Source organism: Numenius arquata, chromosome Z (assembly GCF_964106895.1).
Source record: "Numenius arquata chromosome Z, bNumArq3.hap1.1, whole genome shotgun sequence".
NCBI lineage: Eukaryota > Metazoa > Chordata > Aves > Charadriiformes > Scolopacidae > Numenius > Numenius arquata.
The window spans coordinates 84062509-84086172 of NC_133616.1; the positions used below are offsets into that span (position 1 = coordinate 84062509).

General features: G+C 42.6%; 1 protein-coding gene across 1 annotated transcript in view; it reads right to left on the reverse strand.

Annotated features, from left to right (window-relative positions):
- Positions 1-1374: 1374 nt before the first annotated feature.
- MCTP1 (multiple C2 and transmembrane domain containing 1) overlaps positions 1375-23664 on the reverse strand; it is a 284874-nt gene continuing 262584 nt past the window's right edge. The window contains exons 18-21 of the mRNA XM_074166917.1: positions 9650-9759; positions 6237-6346; positions 2312-2409; positions 1375-1446 (exon numbers count right to left, since the gene is read on the reverse strand). Coding sequence (XP_074023018.1) covers positions 1375-1446; positions 2312-2409; positions 6237-6346; positions 9650-9759 — 390 coding nt within the window. The remainder of the gene's footprint in view (positions 1447-2311; positions 2410-6236; positions 6347-9649; positions 9760-23664) is intronic.

Here is a 23664-nt window from a genome sequence, read left to right on the forward strand (position 1 = left end):
CACCAGCAACTGCAACCAACGAGAGGTAGCCCAGAGAGGACGGCGGGAACGCTCCTCTCGAGGAAGGTCCCGCCGTTCTCCCCGGGGGCAAGAATCCCCTTGAACGTCGCCGGGGGCTACGACTAAGAGCTGTGCAGGGGTAGTCCCTCAGGAACGGAGTCTCTGCCCACTACACGGGGAGCTGAGCGTGGAAGGTCTACATGCAGCTATCAGAGTATATCCCCAAGTACTCATTATGCAGTGGCCACTAAGACATTTGAAATGTAAACGTTTCTCCTCTATGTTCCATGTAATTTATAAAACAATGCAGTTTCCATGCAGTAGGGTACAATCGTATCAGAAGAACTGACTACGTTATTAGCTAAGGAAATAAACCCGGTATATCAGCTTTACCACAACTGCATTTTTCTCCTCTACACTATATTTCACATTAGTAACAGGTAATGTGTCATATCATTAAGCGTATTAATATGATCTCGTGATTTGAAAGCAAAAACATTTTCTGCAAGATTTCCATATTAAAATAGTTATGTGCACGAAAGGTGTTCATAGCATGACACCTGAAGCAATATGGAGTTAGATCGATAGTATTCCTATCACACCAGAACTATGAACTTCATTCACTAAACGATGTAGTACAAATGAAGATTACTGGTACACATAGAAAAATCAGATAGGCAATCAGTTTACAAACCTGGCAGTATTTTGAGAGAGAGAGATATTTTTCAGGTCTTATAATGGAATGATAAAAACTGCAGGAACTTCTTTTGGGAGCTCCAGAAAGAGGTTTGCACTTGGTGTTTCTCATTATCTTATAAGCAGCCCCTACTGCACAGGGAAACGTTGCACCAGGAGTTAACACCAGGGTCTGGAGTTCAAAAAAATCCGCTAAAACTTAAGTGCAGTAGGCTCCACTACATTGTATTTCTCTTGAAATGTATAAAACATAGAAAACTGTAATGGTGACTTACTGGATAAAAATATTAATGCTCACGATCTGACTGAATTTTTGAGTCAGATTCAAATTTACACCTTTTGCAGATTTAGTCGACATGGTTTGAGTATTTCAGGTGTCTTTCACCATCAAGCAGCGGTGCATATTTACCATTTTGATTCCCTCAATGCGTTACGCTGTTTCTAACAAGGCTTTCAAACGGCGAAAACCCTACTAGAAACCCTCCTCAAATGTGTCTTTACAGTGCGCAGTATACAGTCAATGAGAAATGCCTTTTTACAGTATTTACAAAATCTCCTCGTTCGATAAAAAGGCAAAATGAATAAAAAGCTCAGAGAAAGGAAATGCTGCTTAGGTGTAGGCTTTTTCTTTTAACTTCCCCCCCAGCAGACGCGAGTCCCCCCGGCACGTGGAGCTGGCTAGCCAGGGTTGTTTTTCTTCCTCTTGCTGGGGCTGTGGCTGGGATCCTGTTTCAGCTCGTGGTATTGCATCTGTTTAAACACAATGTTCAGAAAGACACTGGTGAGGTGGCGCTGGCTAGAAAAAGAAGGATTTATATTTTTACCTCTTTTTTTTTTTTTTTTGTCCCAGGGAAAAAAAAAAAGAAAGAAAGAAAAAGAAAACTATCCCCCTGCAAACTACGTGGGATCTGCAGCTGCGGTTCAAGAACAACAGAATGACAGATCTGGAGTAAGAAGGAAAAACAGCATTAGGAGAATCCTGCCAGGAAGGGAAACAGTGTTCCAAGTAAACTTTAAGCAGGCTACTTCTTTTGTTTTCTCCATGAGCTCTGACAGAGAATAACAAGTATCCTCTTTAATAAATTGAATTCATATTTTTCATAATCTTTCTTAAAAACTTGTTTATTTTCCACGGGCTACCACAGCAGGGATCAGCTGCAGAGTGGGTACGTGCACCCACACCTCCTATTTACACCAGCTCTGAACCGGAACCCTTACCTAGAAATACGGAGAGCAGATAATCTCAGTGACACCGGAGGTGATTTATGTGCCTGACATTATCTTAACGCGTGCACCTTCTCAAGAGATTGCGTCTGGCATCACAAAAGCTTGTAATTCATAACCAGCTTATTTTTAAAGGAGTTCATGAGCACGGTTGAACTGTGGCCGCAGAGAAAACTTTCCTCCCAGGAAAGGAAAGGCTGGAGGGCTCCGAGCGCTGCCACGAGACACTGGGAAAAGTGTCGGTGTTGCTCCTTTCATCACAGTTGAATGAGAACAACTGCTTTAAAATTTGCTTAAAAAAAACCCCGGAAACTCATGATGCCACATGAGTCAAACTATCAAACTATCAAACTAACCACCGCAAGGACACCTGAAAAAGACGTATACACACCAATTGCACATCTGAAGGAACTCTGGACAGAAAGTCAAGCAGCTCGTTGTTATCAATTGCATACGGATTTCGAAGCTTCTTTGTAAATTTGTTGATGCCTGCAAAAGTGAAAGTTCAAATGTTACTATCGTAATTTTGTTTTAAAAGATAAACATTAATAATTTTGTTTAAAAATAATAAATAAAAAAACCCATAAAATAATAATTTTGTTTTAAAAAATAAACATATATTTTTGGCAAAGTTCTAAGGAAGATTTTACGATCTGTTTACAAAGTCTGACAGCACTGAATAAACGAATGAATGAACTTTAAACTCAGGCTCTAAAAAGTCAGAATCTGCTCCTGTGGTTCCCCCTGCTTCAAAATGCAAAAGTTCTCCGGGTGTTTTCAAATTCTTCCAGTATTTTTTTTTTTTTTAAACTAATAGAGACCATGGTTATCACATGGAGGTTGCAAAAAGGAGAGGGATCAAGTGTTCTCCATTTCTGTGGCCCAGAGGACGAGCAGTAATGGACTCTGCAGGACAGAAGATGCTGTTTAGACACAAGAAAAGTCTTTCCAGTGCTCAGGGTGGTGGAGCACAGGGGAATTAGTGCAGTCTGCATCACACGAAGGCTTTAGGAAGAGTTTACACAAACCTCTCTCTGGGAATGACCGACACAGGGGATCCCACCGCAGTGCAGAGAAGGGATGTGAGTCTTACACTGCCTAATGACAGCCACTGTTCAGAAGCACCGAGAAAACCCTCCCCAGGCTAAGCAGAAAACAGGCTTTTAAATTCTTATCATTACAGAGAGGGTCAGTTTCACACTCTTTTCACAGGAGAACCTTGTGCCTGGTCTCTGGGAACACGTGTCTAAAACGAGGGCAGACTCTCCCGTCGGCAGGAAAAAAGCCGGGACAGCATTAAAAATGTGCTGTTCTGTGTAATTTATCAAGGCTGTATCAGAGATAAGATAATGCCGTTTATCTTCCACAAAGTCTTTGGTGCCCAGGCCTTTCAGAAAGCTTTAGCAAGGACATAGAGCTTTGGGATGGGGAATGCCGGCTCGGTAACTCCCATGGCGTGAATTCCGAGTCCTGTGGTGCGGACAGGGGATGCCGAGACCCCTTTATCACAGAATCACACAGAATCTTCATGGTTGGAAAGGACCGCTGAGACCACCGAGTCCAACCATAATCTGGTGACTGAACAGTGAGCGCTGAGAAAGAATACCTGAGGTTCAAACACCTTTGTCTGAGAAGATGCTTTGTGTCTGCAAGGGGCTGAGAAGTTTGAGGTTCTACCCCGCCGTTTATCGTGCGTGGCCACCCGAGGACCCAGAGGTGAGTTCGGGAGTTGACACAGTCCTACCCTGTCACCCCCAGCAAAGGAAAGAACCAGCCACCAGCCACGAAAGGAATTGCATGAAGAAGTGACGGTCCAGGCTCAAGAAAAGAGCTGAACAGGTGAGATGGAACACGACAGGAGAGGCAAAACCCAACAAGGGGATTAGGGCTTTTCAAAAAGCTTGAAGAAGGGAGCCTACAGGAGAGCCGGAGAGGGACTCTTTGTCAGGAGATGTAGTGACAGGACAAGGGGTAATGGTTTTAAATTGGAAGAGGGGAGATTTAGATTAGATATTAGGAGGAAATTCTTTCCTGTGAGGGTGGTGAAGCACTGGAACAGGTTGCCCAGGGAAGCTGTGGATGCCCCATCCCTGGAGGGGTTCAAGGCCAGGCTGGATGGGGCTTTGAGCAACCTGCTCTAGTGGAGGTGTCCCTGCCCAGGGCAGGGGGGTTGGAACTCCATGATTTTTAAAGTCCCTTCCAACCCGAACCATTCTATGGTTTTACGTTCAGATTAGCATTATTTTCTTTATGCTCTTTTCCACCCAAATAGCTGCAGCAGTTACCAGGACTCTGTTCTCCTGCAAACAGGGTTAGAGTACAGAGGTGGCTCCTACACAGCCACACAAAGGACAGGCCATGACACGGGAAAATTGTCATTAATTAAAACCCTGTCTTCCCAAAGGACAAACTGGGCACATGCTGCTAAAGACCACCTCAGACTCTCCCATGGGCAAAAGTCAGACACAGAGCTCTTTTGTTTTCGGGTGCAGGATGGACAAACAAGGTGAAGAAATGTGTATTTCTTCATTTCTTCAGACGGGGGAGGCTGGAAACACAAAATGATGGGGAAAACAGGCATGTGTTTGGAATATTGCATTTTTTTGCCGGGACAGCTGCCCGGGGTGCCCCCTGCTTTGGGTGACATGGCTCTGTGAGAACGTGTTTCACTCCCAGGAGGTCCAGGCTGCTGGAGCTACGGCTAAGAGGCACCTGCCTGGTCTCCCAGCACAACCCAAAGGGAATATTTCCCTAAAGGAGGGATCCCCATGCACTTGCTGAGTAAGAAGCCACCTGAACTGAAATACAGGAGGAAAACATGGATCCGAAACCTCTAGCGAAGAAAGGTGCTTGAGGTGGTACCTCGATAGACTCCATCACCTGGGACAGGGAGGGAGGAGAGGGAGGGAAAGAGAGCAAGGTGCACTCGCAGTAATTAGTGCCTACGTTACCCATCCGTGACTGGGGAGGCTTGGGCTCTGGTTTGGGAGTTGACGCTCTTCTTTAGGTGAAACAGATGTTTTTGGTAGAGTGTGACCCACCCCCAGGGTATGGCAGGGTACATGTCAGGGGTTTGTCAAACTACAGTGCTGACTCTGTAGTTCTGTGGGTCTCGGAAGGGTATTAAAACCTCAGGTCCTTGCATGAAACCAAGGGGATGTATGAAATCAAGTCTACAAGCTGCCACATCTGTCCAAAGAATGACAGATAAAGGAGACAGACCAAGCACTTCAAACATCAGTACAAGAGGCCGACCACCATGTGTGTGTGAGGCAGAATGAAATTTTGGGAACAAACGAAGAGTCTGGAGTTCACCCAAGTGATATTGGGTGTGTGGGGAATAAATGAAATTAGGAGACAGGAAAGGACAGTGAGCCCAGATGCTTGCTTCGGTTAGTTCCATAAACATTTTGTGTTCAAATTGTCCTTACTGGTTCTTCCCCAACTTTGTATATTCTGCTGCATTTATTTGTGAAGAGTGTGTAAGAATATTACTAATACTGGCTGATACATAACAAATACATTTTCTGCAGTAATTTCAAATGATTTTATATTGTTTCTTGAGTTCAGAAGTTTTTAAAAGGCATGACTGTTATTCTTCAGAAAGAAAATCTAGCCACAGATTTAATTGAGGCAGCGCTCTTTGCAGGTCTGCGCTGCTGAATGAGGGTACAGCTGCTGGCGGTGCATAAAAAATGTACAAATGAAATCGTGGAGCATTATTTACAATAGATGTGGTAACGGTAGCTGTTTAAAATCAGTATAAAGAATAAATACAAGGACAAGTAATGAGAGCTTGGATCAATCACAACTCTGCCCTCCCTGCCCCTTCCTCCCCCCAGTTTCTGTTCATTATCAACCAGCCAAATGCCACATACACCTTTCTCTCGGACTAAAGGTGACCCTTTAAACAGGTTCCTTGTTGCCATGTTTACATATGCTTTCACAAGATAAAGTACTGCAGTAAAAAAGGCATATTGTCCTAAATGCACTATACAGATTGAAATGCCTCTGTTTGCGTATAAGTTGTGAAAATAAATCAGAGTAATATCTAGACAAAGCTACACTTTGATATATGAAGAATCCTCATGGCTACATGTTTATAGTATGATGAAGTCTGGAATGCCAGCCAAGAAAAATGCATTTTGCAGGTGGGCCTAAATCTTCATGCAGTTGTGATTTTTAACTAACCTGTCTGCTTCCATCATGGGGCAGCTTCATGACCATAAATACAGAAAAGTACTGAAAATGTAAGTCATCCCTTAAAAAACAGTTTTTTCTAAGTGGTGCAGACAGTTAAAAAAGGCTTTACTTACCCCAGACAAGGACAATGTATCTCAGTGGAATGAAATACAGGATGATGGTGAACACCAAGAGGGCAACAATAGCCAGGCAGCTCAGGAATGGGACAGTCCAGTTGAAAGTACTGAAAGAAAAAATAATGAAAGTCAGAACTGTGGTGACACGACAGAGCCAATAAAAGAACAGATAATGGGCAGGACGGGGGGAGAAGTGCCAGTTTCCATCGGCGAGAACAAACTGGGACTACAAAGGGATGCATGGATGGTGGACGTCAGGGTGAGCTGGGGCTTGGACCCCCTCCCAGTGCAAAGGCAAGGAGGTCCAGGCTTCACCCACCCTCCTGCTGATGGGCACCTCTCCTGGCCCAGCGGCAAACAATTTCCAGAGGAAGCATCGCTCCGCTTGTCGGAAATGTCCATGCCCACCCTCAGTATCAGGCAAAACACACACAATTCCTTTCTCTCTGGACACCCAGATCCCCTTCTTCGGCACCCGCGCAGAGGAGTGATGCTAAGGCTTTCTGTTTTATCCCCTCCCTGCTCTACCATGAGGACAGAGAAAGCATTTAAAGGCCCTTCTCCTCTGCCTGATGTGCCCTTGCACCCCACCCCGGGCCAGAACAGTCAGTCCTGAAGACAGGGATAATGCAACAGCAGTGGATGAAAGAAGGAAATAAAAACACTTTGGGTGGCCAAAAAAAAGGAGAAAAAGGATGGAAGGAGAAAAAAAAAAAGGAGGGAGTGGCATAAGGTAAAGTGCATTCCAGGAAAAGCAAAGAAAAACTTTATCTTCCAGATAAAATGAAATCAAATACAGATTATTTATTTATGGATAAAGGATGAGAACTTCTGGGATCCCATCAGAGCGTCAGGATATCAGCGTTCCAAAAAAGCCCCAGATCAAAACATCCTTAATAAGGGTCCTAAACTCCACACTGTGATAAAAAACCTGCTGATCCCCCCCATTTTGCAGAGGTTGAGGTGTGGGCAGAGAGGAAGCAGAAGCTAACGAGCCTTGAAGCAGCCGGGCTGTGGCTCTCCCACCTCTGTGTGCGTGGAAGAGAGGGAGGCCAGATGGCCAGTTCATACCCACGTCCCACAGGAACGCCGGCGAAAGGGAGCTTGGCTCCACGGGATGGTTCCATGAAGGCACCACCATATCAAAGGTGCTGCATGACGTTTATCCAGAAGGAAAACGTGGCCTTGGCTCTAAATAGCCTGATGATACTCTTTAAAGTATTACCACTAGCTACATGCCCAATCAGTGTGATTACATTATTTTGGCTGCTCTGGCTGAATAACTGCAATTATCTGAATTGCTAGCCATATTTTTCATAATGAGCCCTGGCTTCCTGTGTTTATTTGTCTTCTTTTCTCCCTGGCAATTTTGACATGTCTCCAGAGTGAACATGATGTCAGCGTCACTTGGTGCAGGATCACTCCCTTCCTCCTCAGGGGACACCTGCTCTTTTCCCCTCTTCTGCCCGCATTTGGGATGAACAGAAGGTTGAGGGTCTGCTCGTGTTCCTGCGACTCGGCTTTGTGCGAGGGATCGCAGACACGCCATGTGTGGGAACACTGGCTCCTCACTCCGCAAACCTCCTTCTGTGCTGCCTTAGCACAGCCCTCAGTACAGGTTTCCCATTTTTAGCGTTAGGAACAAATTACAAAGATTTATAGGAAGATTCGGTCTCACTCGGTTTAGAAAATTCTGTTGCTCTCATCTGGTCTATAGTGGAACGAGCCCTACTTCCAAAATGCACAATTAGAGAAACTTAATCATCAAGGCAACTGCCACGAACAGCCTTTTGATGAAAGACTTCTTTCAGAGGGAGGCTTATTTTGCTTGTCTGAAAAATCGTGCAATATAATATAATGTGCTCGCTCCTGCTTTTGCTGCTGTGAACATGACCTTCTTGAAGTGTCCCCATGGGAATGTTTCCCAGGCTTTCCTATTAGGGACCTTGCTCTTAAATGCATAAATGGCAACCACCTCTTCATCCCGATCCCGATATGCTTGCCTTTTCTGCCAGATTTAAAAAAAAAAAAAAGGCAGCACAGCATGATACATGAAAGGAGGGTGTAGCAAGGTGGGGGTCAGTCTCTTCTCCCAGGCAAGAGGCAATAGGACAAAAGAAAATGGCCTCAAGTTGCGTCAGGGATTAGGGACGTTTAGGATGGAAATTAGGAAAAATGTCTTCACTGAAAGGGCTGTCAAACATTGGAACAGGCTACCCAGGGAAGTGGTGGAGTCACCATCCCTGGAAGTGTAGACGTGGTGCTGAGGGACATGGCTTGGTGGTGGTTTTGTCAGTGTGAGGTTAATGGTTAGACTCAATGATCTTAAAGGTCCCTTCCAACCTGGACCATCCTATGATTCTATGATCCTCCTGCTTCCTGCAGGTTGACCTCCACCCAAGGCATCTGATTCCTAAAATTCCTTTCCAAAAGTCAGTACTTATTTTGGGGCTGTACCCCTTGCCCAGGCTATGGTCTCATGGGTGGGGAACACCACTGCACTGCAGATGGCACCAGTGGTGGATGAGACAGGAGCTCCTAGATCACATCCAGAACAAGGGACCACGTGGCTCTGACTCTCCTGTAAGATGTTCTGCTTTACAGCAAAGCCCCTTGTGAAGGTTTTCTACCTTCAAATCTCCGCTTGCCCCCTCTGCCCACCGCTGAAAGACAGTTTGAAGGCTCTTCTCCCAGCTTCTCATCTGGAGAGGACAAGATGCTCCTGGCTGTTGGGGAGCAGAAAGCCAAGTCCATCCTGCCCCTGCTTCACAGCCGATTGCTGGAAGACATTTTCTAGAACCTGTCTGATCTCAAATAATAAACCTCACACTGCTGTTCATTGACCATGCTGAAAACACACCAAACTTCCTGCAATAAATCTCAGAATCTCTCTTGCTTTAGGCCTGAGTTTGTTGGCAATTCTTATATATAATGCATTAGGTGTTACAAATTACATATGCTCTAGGAGGAAAAGTTTTCCTAACTCACATAAATACAACACTTCCAGCAATGGAACATATGTACATCCTTAAAATCAGAACCCCTATTTGCTTATTTCCTTTATCAAAGCTGCATTTTTTTTATTATTTCTTTAAAATAACTACTGTTAGGCCTCACAACAAGATTCTCTTTCTGTTTTACTTCAAAGCCTTAGTTCTGATTTTCTTTCCCAATAATATTTCTGAATTCCAACGTTCATATGACAACGTTTTCATTAACTGAGAGCCTGCACAAAGCGAAGTAAATATAAATGGGCTTCAGCAACGGATTGTCCAAAACTGGAGTCCCCACAACAAAAAAAAAAAAAAAAAAAAAAAGAAAATAGGAAAGGTCTAACACTTTGTACCTCAGCATGGAAAAAATATATGACCAGTACCAGAGAGCAATCCAGCACCTGTGTCAGCACTTACTTCTTGATCCTTTCTCCCAAGGAAGCCACTTCATCAAGGATATTCTGGACACTGACACACACCTCCTGGATGGCATAAAGTCTGTTCATAAATCCCTTTTTTTCACTGTCCTAAAGAAAAGAATAGGAGTAGTTGAGTAAAAGAATTTCTGACTGTAGGAAAAACCATGTGTCCATCAGTTAAGGTTCAGGAGGGCACGTGTTATAGATTCATCTAAAAGTAATTGGTAAAACCTGGCAATCAGAATCGTTTCCTTGTTCTTTAAGCAGTGCTTGTTGACCATAAGTATGTTTTAGTGTATATGCTGAGCACCACACAATTTTGTTTGTCACTGCATTAGTTTCTAGATACATATTTCAATAAGCCAGGTCTGTGGTTTATAAACATGCGGAAGGTGCCAACCTCATATGTTTGACTCAAGTGATAAGAGTCAAAAGGTGGAATAAGGGCAGTTTGTCCAAATGTTGGTTCTTGTGCTGAGTAGGTGCTGGGAAGATAAACATTCCTCGTGGGAGGCACGGAGCGAGAAAACAGAACCACCTCAGATCCCACAGACACGATCCTCTTTGTTTAAGCTGCCAGACGTACCTGTGACCACCACCATCATCCACCCTACCTTTCCGCTCGGCCGGTCAGAATGCTCTCTCTCTCTCTCCCTCTCTCTCTCTCATTTTTCCTTACTAATATTCATGTGCTGCTACCATAAAATACATGGGATATGTAGGTCTGACTGCCTTTACAGTATGATTAGTGCAGCCCGTTGCTCTAGCAGCACATAAAACACTAGCCATGGACAAAATGCAAGGTGCAGGGGAGATGTCACTGTAGGAAGTAATATAATTACTGCCTTACTTACTCAGGTTTCTATGCACTATTGGACTTTTAGTCACAAAGCCATCAATTTATGTTTATATTTCATTTTTTAAAAAAATTTATCAAGATTCTTTGTGCCCCTAAAAATGTGGTGTATTTTTCAAAAACAGAGTGACCATGGCTAGCCATGGCTTTGAGTGTCCCTCAAAGGCAGGACCCACCCTCATCAAGATGTTTTCTGGGGTCTTTGATAGATTTGCCATCAGTGAACGTTGTCCTTCTGCCAACTTGAGCAGACTTTGCCTCCTAGAAGAATCCAACAAGGTTCCACTTGGGTACATCAATGCCCTCCATGGACCATCCACGGGCCTCCTCCTGCTGTGATAACCTGTTCTTTTTTCCCCCAAAATCTTTCTGTGTCTAAATCCACCATCAAATCCATGCAGAGCGACAGCACTGTCAAAAAAATGCTGTGCTAGATGGGATTAAAATGGAGCATCACCATGGAAAAAAAAAAGACAATTTCTCTTCATTTTTCCCCAGACTACACGTAAGTCAAAAGCTCATGTTCAACATTTCCAACGGATTGATGGCATTTTACCCTACCTAGTTTGAATTTCATGAGTGTTTTCTCAAAATAAGAACTGGAAAGAAAAATACTTCAAGATTTGCAAAGTATTTGATAAAGAAGTTGTTCAACAATTTGCCATCACAAACCAGACAATACAACAGTCTCTGTAATTGGCTCTGAAGCCCAGCACCTAAGAAATCAGCATATATTGCATTTAGTTTTTTCTTTTCTTCTCCTGATGCTTAATTAGCAGACCGTATATTGGTTCACTTATTTTGTTGTCATTTTTGGGGTCTTAATAAACAGGTTTGGATGAGGAAAACATCATTGAACATTTGATCATCTGGAGTTACTTCAGCGAGACTGGTTCTACAAGTACGTCGTCAAGATTTCTTGTGAAGACACTGAAGTATTTACCTGCCGAACACAGATTGTCTGAAAATAAACAATGAGGGAGATGGACAGACGGACAGAGGTGGCAAAACTACCTCCAGTGATTGCGTGTAATTTTAAAAACCCAAACATTTCAGAGGCAGCAAAACGGACAGTTTCTCAGGCAACTTGAAAGAGCTAATGTTCTCAGTCAGGACTAGCAATTATACCACAAAGAAATATTTTTGTTTTTTGAGGATGACCATAACCACAACCACCGACACCAACCATGTCCAGTGCTGCCCGACTCCTTTGTGAAGTTATTTCCTTAACATTTATTACATTCTGGAAGCCCTGGCAATGAGAGCATTGCTGTCCTCAGAGGAGGTGCGGCGTACATTCAGCCTGTTTCATTTCTCGTCGGGAAAGAGATACCTGCTCCACTCCTTCATGTAAACCACATGCTTCCAGTACTGGAGAAACATGAAAATAATCTGTTTTCTCATGTAGCAGAAGCAAACAATAAGCCATACAGAAATCACAGGTATTTTGCTGTTTTTTAAACACATAAACATTTTGCCTTTTCAGTTCTGTTTGACAGATTCTGCCCTCTCTATAAAGTTATTTTGATTTATAATTAAGTTGTGTGAGAGAAGAATTATGTTACTGCAACAAAACCAGTACCCTTTGTGACAGAACTCAACTGGGATGATGTTCAGAGGTCCTGAGGCTGTTTTTCTTTACAAATATTTTACAAGACAAACTGGTACCTTTCCTTGAAAACACATCTGGTTTAAATCATTCCTCTAACCTCCTCCCCCCACCAAAAAATACCCAAAAGACAGAAAGAGGCAGAGAAAGAATCACTATTTCCAACCACCCCCTGCACCTTCTGAGCTTAAAGAAAATTTGTTGACATACTCCGAGGCAGGAATAGACAAAACAGCGCAGGAAGGAGGAGGCGGTCAGAAGGATCAGGGTTCGGCTTTGCTTAAACTAATTCCACATGCCCCGCAACTAATAGCTGTTTTTTATTTCCTGCTCCAAAGATTTGTGGAGAAAATAATCTGGGCTAGGGAAAAGCTCCCCTTATTTTCTTCCAGCAAGATGCTGCGTTAGCAAATACAACATGTGAGCCACCTTAAGCGAACTGAGGTTCTTAATAATCCATTTTTCAAACACTACGGGTATTTCCTTTCCAAAGAAAGATGGGCTGTGACTGGAATCAATTTCATCATTTGTATGGCTACAATTGCCAAGTTTCTGGAAATAATTGCCATTTAAATAGTAGATAAAATTTAATATACAAAGCTAACAACAGCTTTATTACTATTTAATTTCCATGATTTGTTTGTTTGCAGTAGGCCTAAGGTACCTGAAAAGCAAGATGTTTTCTAGGGGATGGCTTTGGGCATAAACTGTGAAAGCAAAGTCAAATGGATGCTGACAGCCTGGCTTGAATTTACAAAAGAGAGTGAACCCCAAGTGAAGTCTGAGACCACGTCCTCCTCCTCTTCCTTCACTGGAAATCGTGTACTACAGATTGATACCCTGCTTGGCCAATAATAATACTTCACTCTTGTACACTGATTTCCAGCCATAACCATATTTTACTTACATTTACATACATATTTTACCCTTGAACACAACCCATGTTGTCCGAGTCTCTTTATTCAGTGGACTACGCTTCCAATCCCATCATAAAAAAGGATTGAGGAAAGGATTATATCTCTAACCCCAAACCCCGCTCTTCTCTAGGTCAAAGTGCATTGGCAAAGCAAACATTTCAAAAGACAGGGAAAGTGGGAGAAATAAGTAAGCCAGACTCAAAAGTAAACTTTGGCAAAGTTAGTGGAATTAAGTCCACAAAAAGAAGAGCTTTAAGTGAAAGGAGACATTTTCAGTACAGAGAATAAAGCTCTCATTTTTTTTATGTTGGATAACTGTCCTATTAATAACACTGAAGTTGGAGAGAAAGGCACAGATCATAAAAACAAAAATCACAGGAGAGTTTCAAGAAGTGAATTTTGAAATTTTTAGGAGATGCTGTATGCGAAAGAGAGAGGCTCCAGAAGGATCACAGGATCTTCCAAAACCACCCCTCGTTGCCCAGGCTGGCACGACGGAGCACCTCTGTTCAAACCAAACCACTGAGACAAAGCCAGAATAACCTGTGATAGGGCTGAGAGAGGGTATGAAGCCACCACTGAGGGCAAGAGTCTTCACCCGGTATGTTCTAAGTCCTGTCACTTGGCCACCAAAACGTGTGTTTTTGCTTGTGTCACGCTGGACTACCTGTGGCCACAAAAGCATAGCCCTGCAGCTATCGGTGAGGAACCCCTCTAGTTACCCCTTCACCTTTAGCCACAAACCTTGAACAGAAGAACACTACTTCCGTGAGGAGAAACTGCAGATTACGTGAACTAATAGTTGGTCTCCAAAGCGGAGTGCATTCATAGGCTCTGGCACGAGTCTCAGCCACACGCAGGGCTGCAACATCCTGGTAGACCTCCCTTTGGAGACTAATGAAGTAGATCCAGAAATGTGAGTAGGAAACGCTTTAGCCCTTTCCTGGCAGGATTCATTAGTACCTCCCAGGGAGGACATGCAGACATCAACTGTTGAACACCATCCTGTGGTCTGGCTGCTGCTCAAAAACTTCTCACTGGGGATTAATGGCCTCAGCAATTACCTCCCAGACTTTAACCTCTGCTTTCTGGGAAGGTCACTGAGAAGAAGATAGTAAGCCAACACTACTCCAGTTCTGGAGGCATTTGATCTCCTCCAGGGTCTTCTGTAGCCCTATCAAAAGGCTTCAGATCTGGTGATGGGTACTTGGGGTAAGTCATTATTTTATCATTTTCTCAAGGAAATGGAAAGAGGTCAGACAGCCATGATGATATTGTTATCTTAAAGCTGATCGTGGAAGTGCAATCATGAGGTAAAGCTGAATGGTCTGCAGGACCTGGAAAAGTGCATGGAGTGACCTGAAACTGGCCTCCTCTATTAAGGCTCTAATGAACTGAGAGGGTCAGGTCGTTTTAACCGCTCTTCCCTCTCCAAGGCTGACACTTGTGGAGTAACCATAACGATCTTCTTACACTGAAAAAAGTATGGGAAGACTTTGGGAGACAGTAAAACCTTTTAGTGGGACCTTAACAACTTAGAACTTTCCACCTGTCCAGCAGGCAAGCTCCTAACTCTTCAGACTTTCAGTTATTTTAAATAGTGAGTGAGGGGATGCCAGGCCGACCAGCCTGGAACGTACCAGCGAACGTTCTCCCCTCAGCATCAACAAAAGAGAACTGAGCTTTTAAACTGCAAGCTTCATGTTTGCCCATACTACCTGGCACCACACCTTCAGTGACCACATTTTTAAGATGCTATCAGCTGTTTACAAATGCTCAATACATCATCTCTAAAGTCTACCTCCTAAAGTCTACCTTCCTCTCCATTTGCATGGAGAATAGGTCTGAAAATAATTGCTCAGGCCCAAACGGAAATCAGGCCGAGGATTTTAAAATATGGAGAAAACCACATAATTCTTAAAAGAGCAGGGTTTTACAGAGAGAAATGGTATTTGTGTTCATGATTATTAAAGAAAGAAGCAATAAATTGCCTAGTAAGCATTCCATATCGAAACCAGCAGAAAGTAGGCACAATAGAAACCATATAAACATGTGGACGAAAACACTAGAGATGCACTGTTTATGGAGACACCGTGCCTGTGAGCATGAATATTACAACAATCTGTTCTTCCTCAAACATACACTGAGAGTTGATAAAAATCATTTTGAACCTTCTGTGGCTTTTTGGCACTACCACCTATATAACGAATTAAGACTTTTTCATGTGTAATGAACTGCTGCAGTGCTAGAACATAAATATAAAACCAGAAAAAAAAAAAAAAAGTTAAGAGCGACAGTAATAATTCTAGGGAAAAAGATGAAATTGCAAGCTTTCTCTGAAGTAGAAAAATAACACTTTAATGGCAATTCTTATGTAAATTCTTATTAAATGAATTATTTTTTGTTGCCAGTGCTTTTTATTTTCTCTTTCTCCCTACTACATTCCACAGTATTGCCCAATCCAGTCTAAATCTGGTCCTTCCTCATCTCTCCTTCACTGTGTATTTTAATACTGTAATTAAAACATTCCAGATAGAACACAGAGACATGAAAGCAAGGAGCCAGTTAATGGAGTGACACCTCATTTCACTGAAAAAGACTTGGTCTTTTTAGTCTGGAGAAGAGAAGACTCATCTGATCAATGCCTATAAATACTTAAGGGGAGGGTGTCAAGAGGATGGGGCCAGTCTTTTTTTCAGTGGTGCCCAGGGACAGGACAAGAGGAAATGGGCACAAACTGGAATATAAGAAGTTCCATCTAAACATGAGGAGGAACTTCCTCACTTTGAAAGTGGCAGAGCCCTGGAAGAGGCTGCCCAGAGAGGTGGTGGAGTCTCCTTCTCTGGAGACATTCAAACCCACCTGGACACATTCCTGTGGGACCTGCTCTGGGTAGACCTGCTCTGGCAGGGGGTTGGACTGGATGACCTCCAGAGGTCCCTTCCAAGCCCATATAATTCCGTGATTCTGTGAAGGACCATCTAGTGGGGGGAAACAAAACCTTAAATTTTTCTTGAATGATGCCTTTTTTGGCTAATGCTAAACCTTTATGAGGTGTTCATTTCGTAAATAGTCTAAGCAAATATATTACTTGAAAAGGGTGGAAGTTTGTTTGTTCATGGTGATATGTTCAGGGGCAAAAAGTCAACAATGCCAAATAATACCGTGCCTTTCTTGGCATTGCTTTGGAAGAAAACATAAATAACTAAGACATTCTGGCGTTAGGCATTGGGGTGACGAGAATGCACCAGATGCACTTCCTTTATGTTCGTATTTGAAGAACCTGAAATTTTTCTCTCAGCTGCCTCTTTTTATCGCCTTCACCATGTTCTGCTGTGTTTAAGGAAGGAAAGAGGGAGTTCCTTATTTTTTTGTGAGACAGAACTAACCTGGAGCTTGACAGCGATCTCATTAATATTACTTTTGGATCCAACCACATCGATGTCACCCAACAAAGGCTAACACAGAAATCTTGGTGTGTGGACCAGCATTCGTTTGCAATAGCTAATTTAGATAGAATACGGTCCTGGAGCTCTACCAGCAAATAAACTTTGGCCATGATTTCATAGCTGAATTTGTAAATTCCAGTGGTTCTAACAGTGTTTACCCTCAATCTATGCTGAATGCAAAACTGCAATTAGCAATGTGTTCATTAATGCAACTCCTCGAGTTCTGCGATACAAATATGAGGGATGACAAATTTAAAAGTCAAACCTCAAAGCTCTTGTAATCTTAAATAGCTAAGGAAAGAGCTATTTTAAATAAGCACAGCCCTGCTATACAAGAGGCTGGAAGGATGGTGGGTGAAAACAAGTCATACCAGCTACTATAAAAATTCTGCATTCAGGTGGGGGTGAGAGAAACAGACAGAGACACCAGAAAGGGAATGCTGGAAAACAGTGCTTAGCAAAACTTCCGAATTTTTGAGATGCTTATCTAAAGCATATCCACACACTATTGTTGTCCACTTGTTCCCACCAAGAGCCTCATCAAAATAAAATAGCGCTCTGTTTTGAAAGTTTAAAGTAGCCTCAAAATTTATGTTTCAATAAATGTCTGTACCGCTGTCATGGATTGATATGAAAGGAAGATTATGGAGTTCTGCTGGAGTTACAGTCACTTAAAATTTCAGCTGCAGTTCTGAAATACATTGGCTTGAATGTAGCAGATGTAAAAGTTAATTTGTGTACGTAGAACGTCATTTTCATTTTCTCCCTGTAAAGATTATGATAATGATAAACATGCCTTTGGGCAGAGGATAAGACTGACTGCTCAAGATCACCTCCATCCAGGCTCGGACACTATCTCTGCACCAAAGTCTGCATTTAGATTTGCTTTACTGTCTCTGGAAATTTCACAGTCCTGTGTTGACAGGACATTATGACCACATAATTCTTATGTAAGTTGTTCACCTAAACAAACAGAGATAATGATTTTACTCTAACTTATCGGCTGGACCTGGCAAGCCTTGGAGATAGCAGCTGTAATGGCTTCTGCTGCCAGAAGACCTGCATCTCCAAGGCAAGACTGCAGAGGGTATCCTCGAAGTTGTCACCAGCACTATATGAACGGCCACCACAGAAGCCAGCATAAGGAGTGAAAGACTTATTAATATAAAAGATGACTCAGCACTCCAGCCTTAGATTTCTATTTCTGAGTTAATATGAACTATTCTCTAGAAGTGGTCCGCTCCTGAAGATGAATGTGGTCTTCCCTCCAGCCTCCACCTCCTTTACTTACCACGATAAAATACCAGCCCCTTTTTACGCAGTGCTACTGCTCTAACGTTTCTCTCTTAAGTTCTCAGTTATTAACTATGTTTAAATAAAACACATACAATACCAATTTTGTATTGCAAAACTCATGTGATGGTGCCTTGGACTGCTGATGTTCTTGGTTCACAGAAATCCCCTGAAATTTCCTTACCAAACTGGCAACACAGTTTTAGTAGTAAATTACCTGGGTCTGGTTAAGTGGACTGCTGAGCAGAGGACTCCAGAAATGCCTTGACCATTGGTATTTGCTGCTCAAACAGCACTCTTTTGGTACAATCAATCCAAACTTTTTGACTGCTTGGGATTCCAGTGATTTAACTTAATGGCAAGTTGCTATGAAAAAAGGCAAAGAAAACCATTTTCTTGGGGACACCATCTGTAAAGAGCAATTGATCAGAAAGACTTGAAAAGAAAAGGTGAGGTTCTCCATGGTTGTACCTTGCAACTACATCCTGAGGTCAACAGAGCCCAGATGGTCTACACTGGCTGAAGACCAAGCCCTAAAATCTGAAATACTTGATTGTTGTCAAGTGCTCAATGATTAGGCAAAATTTCTCTTTTAGGAACCTGATCTGGAGAAGAATGACATTAAGCCTAATATCCCTGCAAATATTCTGGGGGATATGGTGGGTGAGGAGTGATGAGCGAACGAAGAATTCCAGGGTCCCTTTGGAGAAAGTCTAGAGAAAAACCTGAAAAGGCTGTCTGCTTATTACATTGAAATGGGGGGAAAAAAAATAAATCCCTCTTTTTTTATTAGGAAATACTGAAATTTTGGAAAAGATCTAAAGCTGAGCCATCTCTTGAAGATGGGATGGGACCATGAATATGCAAAGTCACAACAAAGGGTAATTTGTAACAATGCTATTTTAATGTCTGACCACTACAACAGTCTGTTCCACACTCATTTTAAATATGCTCCAACATGCCGATGTCTCAGAAGGAAAAAAAGCACATATTTATGCTGGACCACAGCAAATGGTACTCTGACTGAAAACTTTGTAAGAGGCGCTCACATTCTGGCGGTGCGCTGCAGTCTACAACACCAGAAAGAAAGAAAAAGAGTAGCCCAAAGGCAAATATTTACACAAATGTCTACTTGATTTTTTTCAGAAAAACGAATAATTGTAGCTAGAGAAAAAGCTTTGACTCTGTGCTGTATGTATATATCTGTTACTTTACAATAAAAGACATCGTAGAAGAAGAAACCAGCTTGTCTTCAGTCACCTTAGGTGAATTTACTTTTGAGAAATGGATAATGAAACTTGCTTCATTGAGCTGATAATGAATGGAAGTGCTTTAGAAGGAAAAAGGAAAGCAAAGCGTTGTTAAAACTAAATACAAAATCCAGATGATTACTATAGCGTTGGAATGACGGGTGAAAAAATAAATGGCAGGAAACACAAAAAATTGTCGTTCTTCAGGCAATATTAACTTGACTCATGACATAGGAAGTATACTGGATCACAGATGACACTATTCACACTAAATACTGCAGCCAAAGAAGAAAAAACCAGCTGAGATACCTCATTTACAGAAGACGAAAAATAGGCATTCAGTGGAATTTACCTGCTTTGCTAAAGAAACAAATAAACAAAGTACTTCAACCAGTCACCGTGTGACATGCATTTCCCCACTTTACTGCTTCTTCTCGTCACCTCCTGACTTGCAGAATGCCTGTTTAAAAACTTTAACTCACCGGGACCCACAGATACACAACGGCTGGAGGAGGAAGGCTGGGAAACCTGCAGGGAGTAACAAGCCCGACAGCAAACGAACAAATTGTTGCTGTTTTAACAATTGAGAGCGGATTTGGGGCATTCAGAAAACGAATGAAATGAGACTGAGTGGAGAACGAGCGAAAGGGGCACCCTGTTTCTCCAGCTCCACCACTGCCGTGTAGGCGAGGGGGCTGAGCAGTGCATCATTCCCAACAGGCTGCAGTCTGCCTGGAATAACCTGTTTCATTCCCATAGCCCTTCTCAGCAGAGAAGACAAATTAGGCCTCCATACTACAAAAAAAAAACCCAACCAACCCCAAAACCGCTTGTTTCTTCTAAAACTTCAAACTCGTTGCTTATTTTAGTGTCACTCAGAAAAGCAACAGCCACCAGCCACAGCGCGAGAATTCAATGACAGGTCTCTCCTTCCACTTTCAGCAAACGGTCTTGTTATTATTTATCGCCTAGTAAATAAAGTTTAAATGCTTTTCAGCCCTGGTTGCAAACTCCGTACCCATTTGCAGTCCAACAACACCAGGGAATAAAGCTGCCACCGTAAAATGCCTTTTTTCTCTCCTGTGTGCCTGCTTTCCATAGATTTCATTATTTCTCCCGGATCTGCGCACGCTGTCGGATCTGGGGCACAGCGACGCGAAGTAAACAGGGAGAAGGGCTGGGAAATTTTTATCCTCAGTGAAACAACTGGCGGGGAGGTTCCAACTGTATCCAACCTTTTTCCAAAGAAAACAGGGAGAAGAGCAGGTGCCGTCCCTCCAGGAGAAGAGTTGTGCTGTTCCGGCCGGGCAGTCTGAAGAGCTCAGGCACTTGAGGTGTTTAGACTTTGTGGCACAACCGTTAGCAAAGAGACCGCAAAACACGACTGTACTGGATTAAAACAGCTTTTTGTAAATGGATTTATGTGAAGTTTAGAAACACCTAGACTGTTTTGGCTATTAAACAGGTGGAAGGACGGCTCATGCAAGGCACTGGGTGGACACATGCCTGCACAGAAACTGAGTTGTCAAGAGCAGAGACACACAGAAATGAGCGAGTTCAGGTCAAATTCAGCTTCCCAGAGTATTTCTCACGCTTTCGGAGAACCCTGGTTCAGACGTTTCCACAGCTGCTTGTTCTGAGTAATTCCCAATGGCTTTTTTTTCCATGAGTTTGTCCACTCACGTTGAACATACACAAGTCTCAACCACTCACATCACTCTTAGTGGTTCAACTATTTACCCCCAGGTTCCTCCAGAGTTTTCAGGCAAACACCATCCAGCCCTGATAACTTGTTATTGGTCATTTTGTTGACTTTCTTCCACAACTTCTTTTACCAACACTTGATTTGGAGCAGACCCTGTGCCACAACCCTTGTGGAAGCCTCCCTAAGCTCTTTCACACTGAATACACGTGAAAGAAATTAGGCTTAAATCCAAGATTTAGCTTGTTTTTGAAAGTTCCTAGTAACGTACATAGAACTTTTGAAGTTATCTATGGCAAACTTCTTTAAACTTTTTACAATTTAAAACTATTGAATCAATACTGGGAAAGCAAATGATAATTGACATTGTGCTTAAAAGAAATCTTTTAGATTGTTCCTAGAAGGAAAAGGAAATTAAAATAACTAAGTGAGGAGAAAGAGGTGAAAGAGCAGAAAAGATTAACAGTAAACTATCATTGAATTTGGTACTAGACCTTCCAATAAACTTTCTGAACAAACGCGGTCACTTAAGGGTTTTCCAGCTACAGCACTGACTTCTTCTGGAAGGAAAAGACTTGCAAATACTAATTTGGGATAACCATTCCCATCCCGAATGAAAAAAATGGTTAATTTTGCTGTGTTTTTTTCTGGAGACTGGCGCTAAGAGAATGCATGGCATGCCCACAGTTGTAACATCAGTCACTTTTACACCAGTACTTATCTCCTAACAGCTATTTCATGTCTCCTTCTGTTGAACTCTGCCAATCCATGCTTTGAAACAGGTTCAGTTTTATTATGGGGTTGTACAATAGCATGTACGAAAACAAACACGTAAGAAGATCTTCAGCGTTCTTGGGGAGCAGGGGGGAAATCTGAATACCTTCAGATCTCAAACTGAAAATCACCCGAGAACCTCTGGTTTACACATAAAAACACAACAGCGCATTCCTCTGAGTTTCCTTCCTTTTTATTTTTAAGATGGAAGAACCTTGGGATCGGCTACGAGCAGTCAGTGCCTCAAAACTCTGTAGGAACTTCTGTCTCCTCTTGAGATATTGAGCTTCACCCTCACGCCTTCACCCCCCATCCCTGGAGAAGCCAGCACTCCTGGACGCACAGTTCCCACACGGCATCCCACCGCGCTGCCTCGGCCCCGGAATCCCACTCCCTTTGTGCTGACTTTTATTGATTCCTGTGCTGTGGAAAATATTAATGTATGCAGTGGAAAACATTAATATAGTGCTACAGGGGAGAGAAAAAGGAGGGGATTCACGAACAAGGCTTACTCAGAACCGGCACCCTTTCCAGGGCTGTGTCTGAGATTGCTCCCCACTGCGGGAAGCTTAGCAACACTGCTAAGATTAATAAGTGATAATGTTATTAATATTAATAATTAATGGCCATCATTATTGAGACTTTTTTTGGTTGTTTGCCCGAGGAAGGGGAGGCAGGACCTGTCAGAGCAGAGCCTGGTGGGTCCCAGCACCCCCAGAGGATGGGTCTACCTTGCAGCAGGCGACAGAAAGACAATTAGCTGCACCAGACAGGGTGGGTGAAGAAAGTAAAAGAGCATTAAATACTTATGAATTACCTCTGAGCATGCAAGGAAACAAAGCAAGCCCCAGTTAAACCAAAGTAAAATGGGCACCACTTCTCTGAAAAGTGGTATAAAAAGACAGCCACCTTCTTCACATAAAGCAATCATCATTATTTTTTATATTTCACGCACAGGCTCTATTTACCCTCCTCAGGCGTTGCCATGTTGTGTCCTTGGATGCATTTTCTGAGTTCCTAAAAGACCCTCTCCAGGGTGAGGGCACCACCACGTACAGAACTGTGTCATTACGGGCAGTCCCACCGTCAGAAGGGCTGAGATCTCCTCAGCACCAAGAGGTTATTACTTATTACACCCTTCCATGTCATCATTTGTTTCCAACTCTTCCGTATTCTCTTTACGCGGCATAAATCCTCCTGGCTGGTTCCAGCGACAGAGTTGCACTGAGCTCTCCCCTCCCCACGTTGTCTAATATTATGGAGTAAAACAGAAGTATCTTAGGTAGAAAGGATGTATATTATTAAAAGAGATATCCAAATTATTCACCTGGAATATTATTAAGAAGCAATATGTTTTAATCTCATCCACACCACATTCAGTTTTCCTTACTGCTACTACAAAGAACAAATAAACATTTAAATAAACTGAGCCACCATTGGAGTGGTTTAAATAGACATCTCAACCTGTAAAACAGCAGCAATAACTAAATGCTGCAAATCAGATGTAGTTTATGGCAGAGGTAATTTAGCATATCTAATCACGGTTCCAACTTTCTCCTACAGCGTGAGAGTAGGAAGAATCATACATGGAGAAGAGGAGGGAGAAGGAAGAAAATGAAGATTTCCAAAGCAGGAAAACTTTTCAAAGTCCCAACAGCAAGTAACCTGTATATCATACTTCAGAAACTTGTGCCAGGGCTGTGCCTATGCTTCTGCCTTATGTGCCTTGTCAGGATACAACTCTGAACAGAGACCTTCGGGAAATACATCCTTTCTGGCTCCCTGGAAGCCATTACAGACCTTGTCTTTGCAAATGACCTCATTCAAAATTTAAAAAAAAGGAATTATTGCAATAAGAACATGGAGTAGGATCGCATTGACTGCAGACTCTTTTATTTTATTTTTTAGTGTCTTTTTAAAAAGTAATATTATACTTTCTTAATGTTTTTCATGTTCAGATTGTGGAAACTAATTCCTCCCAACCCTCTTCACCTTCCTGGGAAGGTGACAGGAGGTACAGAAACCACCTGGGGTGACCAAGTCCTGATACTGATTTTGGGAACTGTTTTGATCAAAAATAATCACCACAGGCTGTGAAGTGGAGGCACAGATTTATACCATAATTCTAATAGTGGTGACTGGAATTGTAAATAAATAAATAGT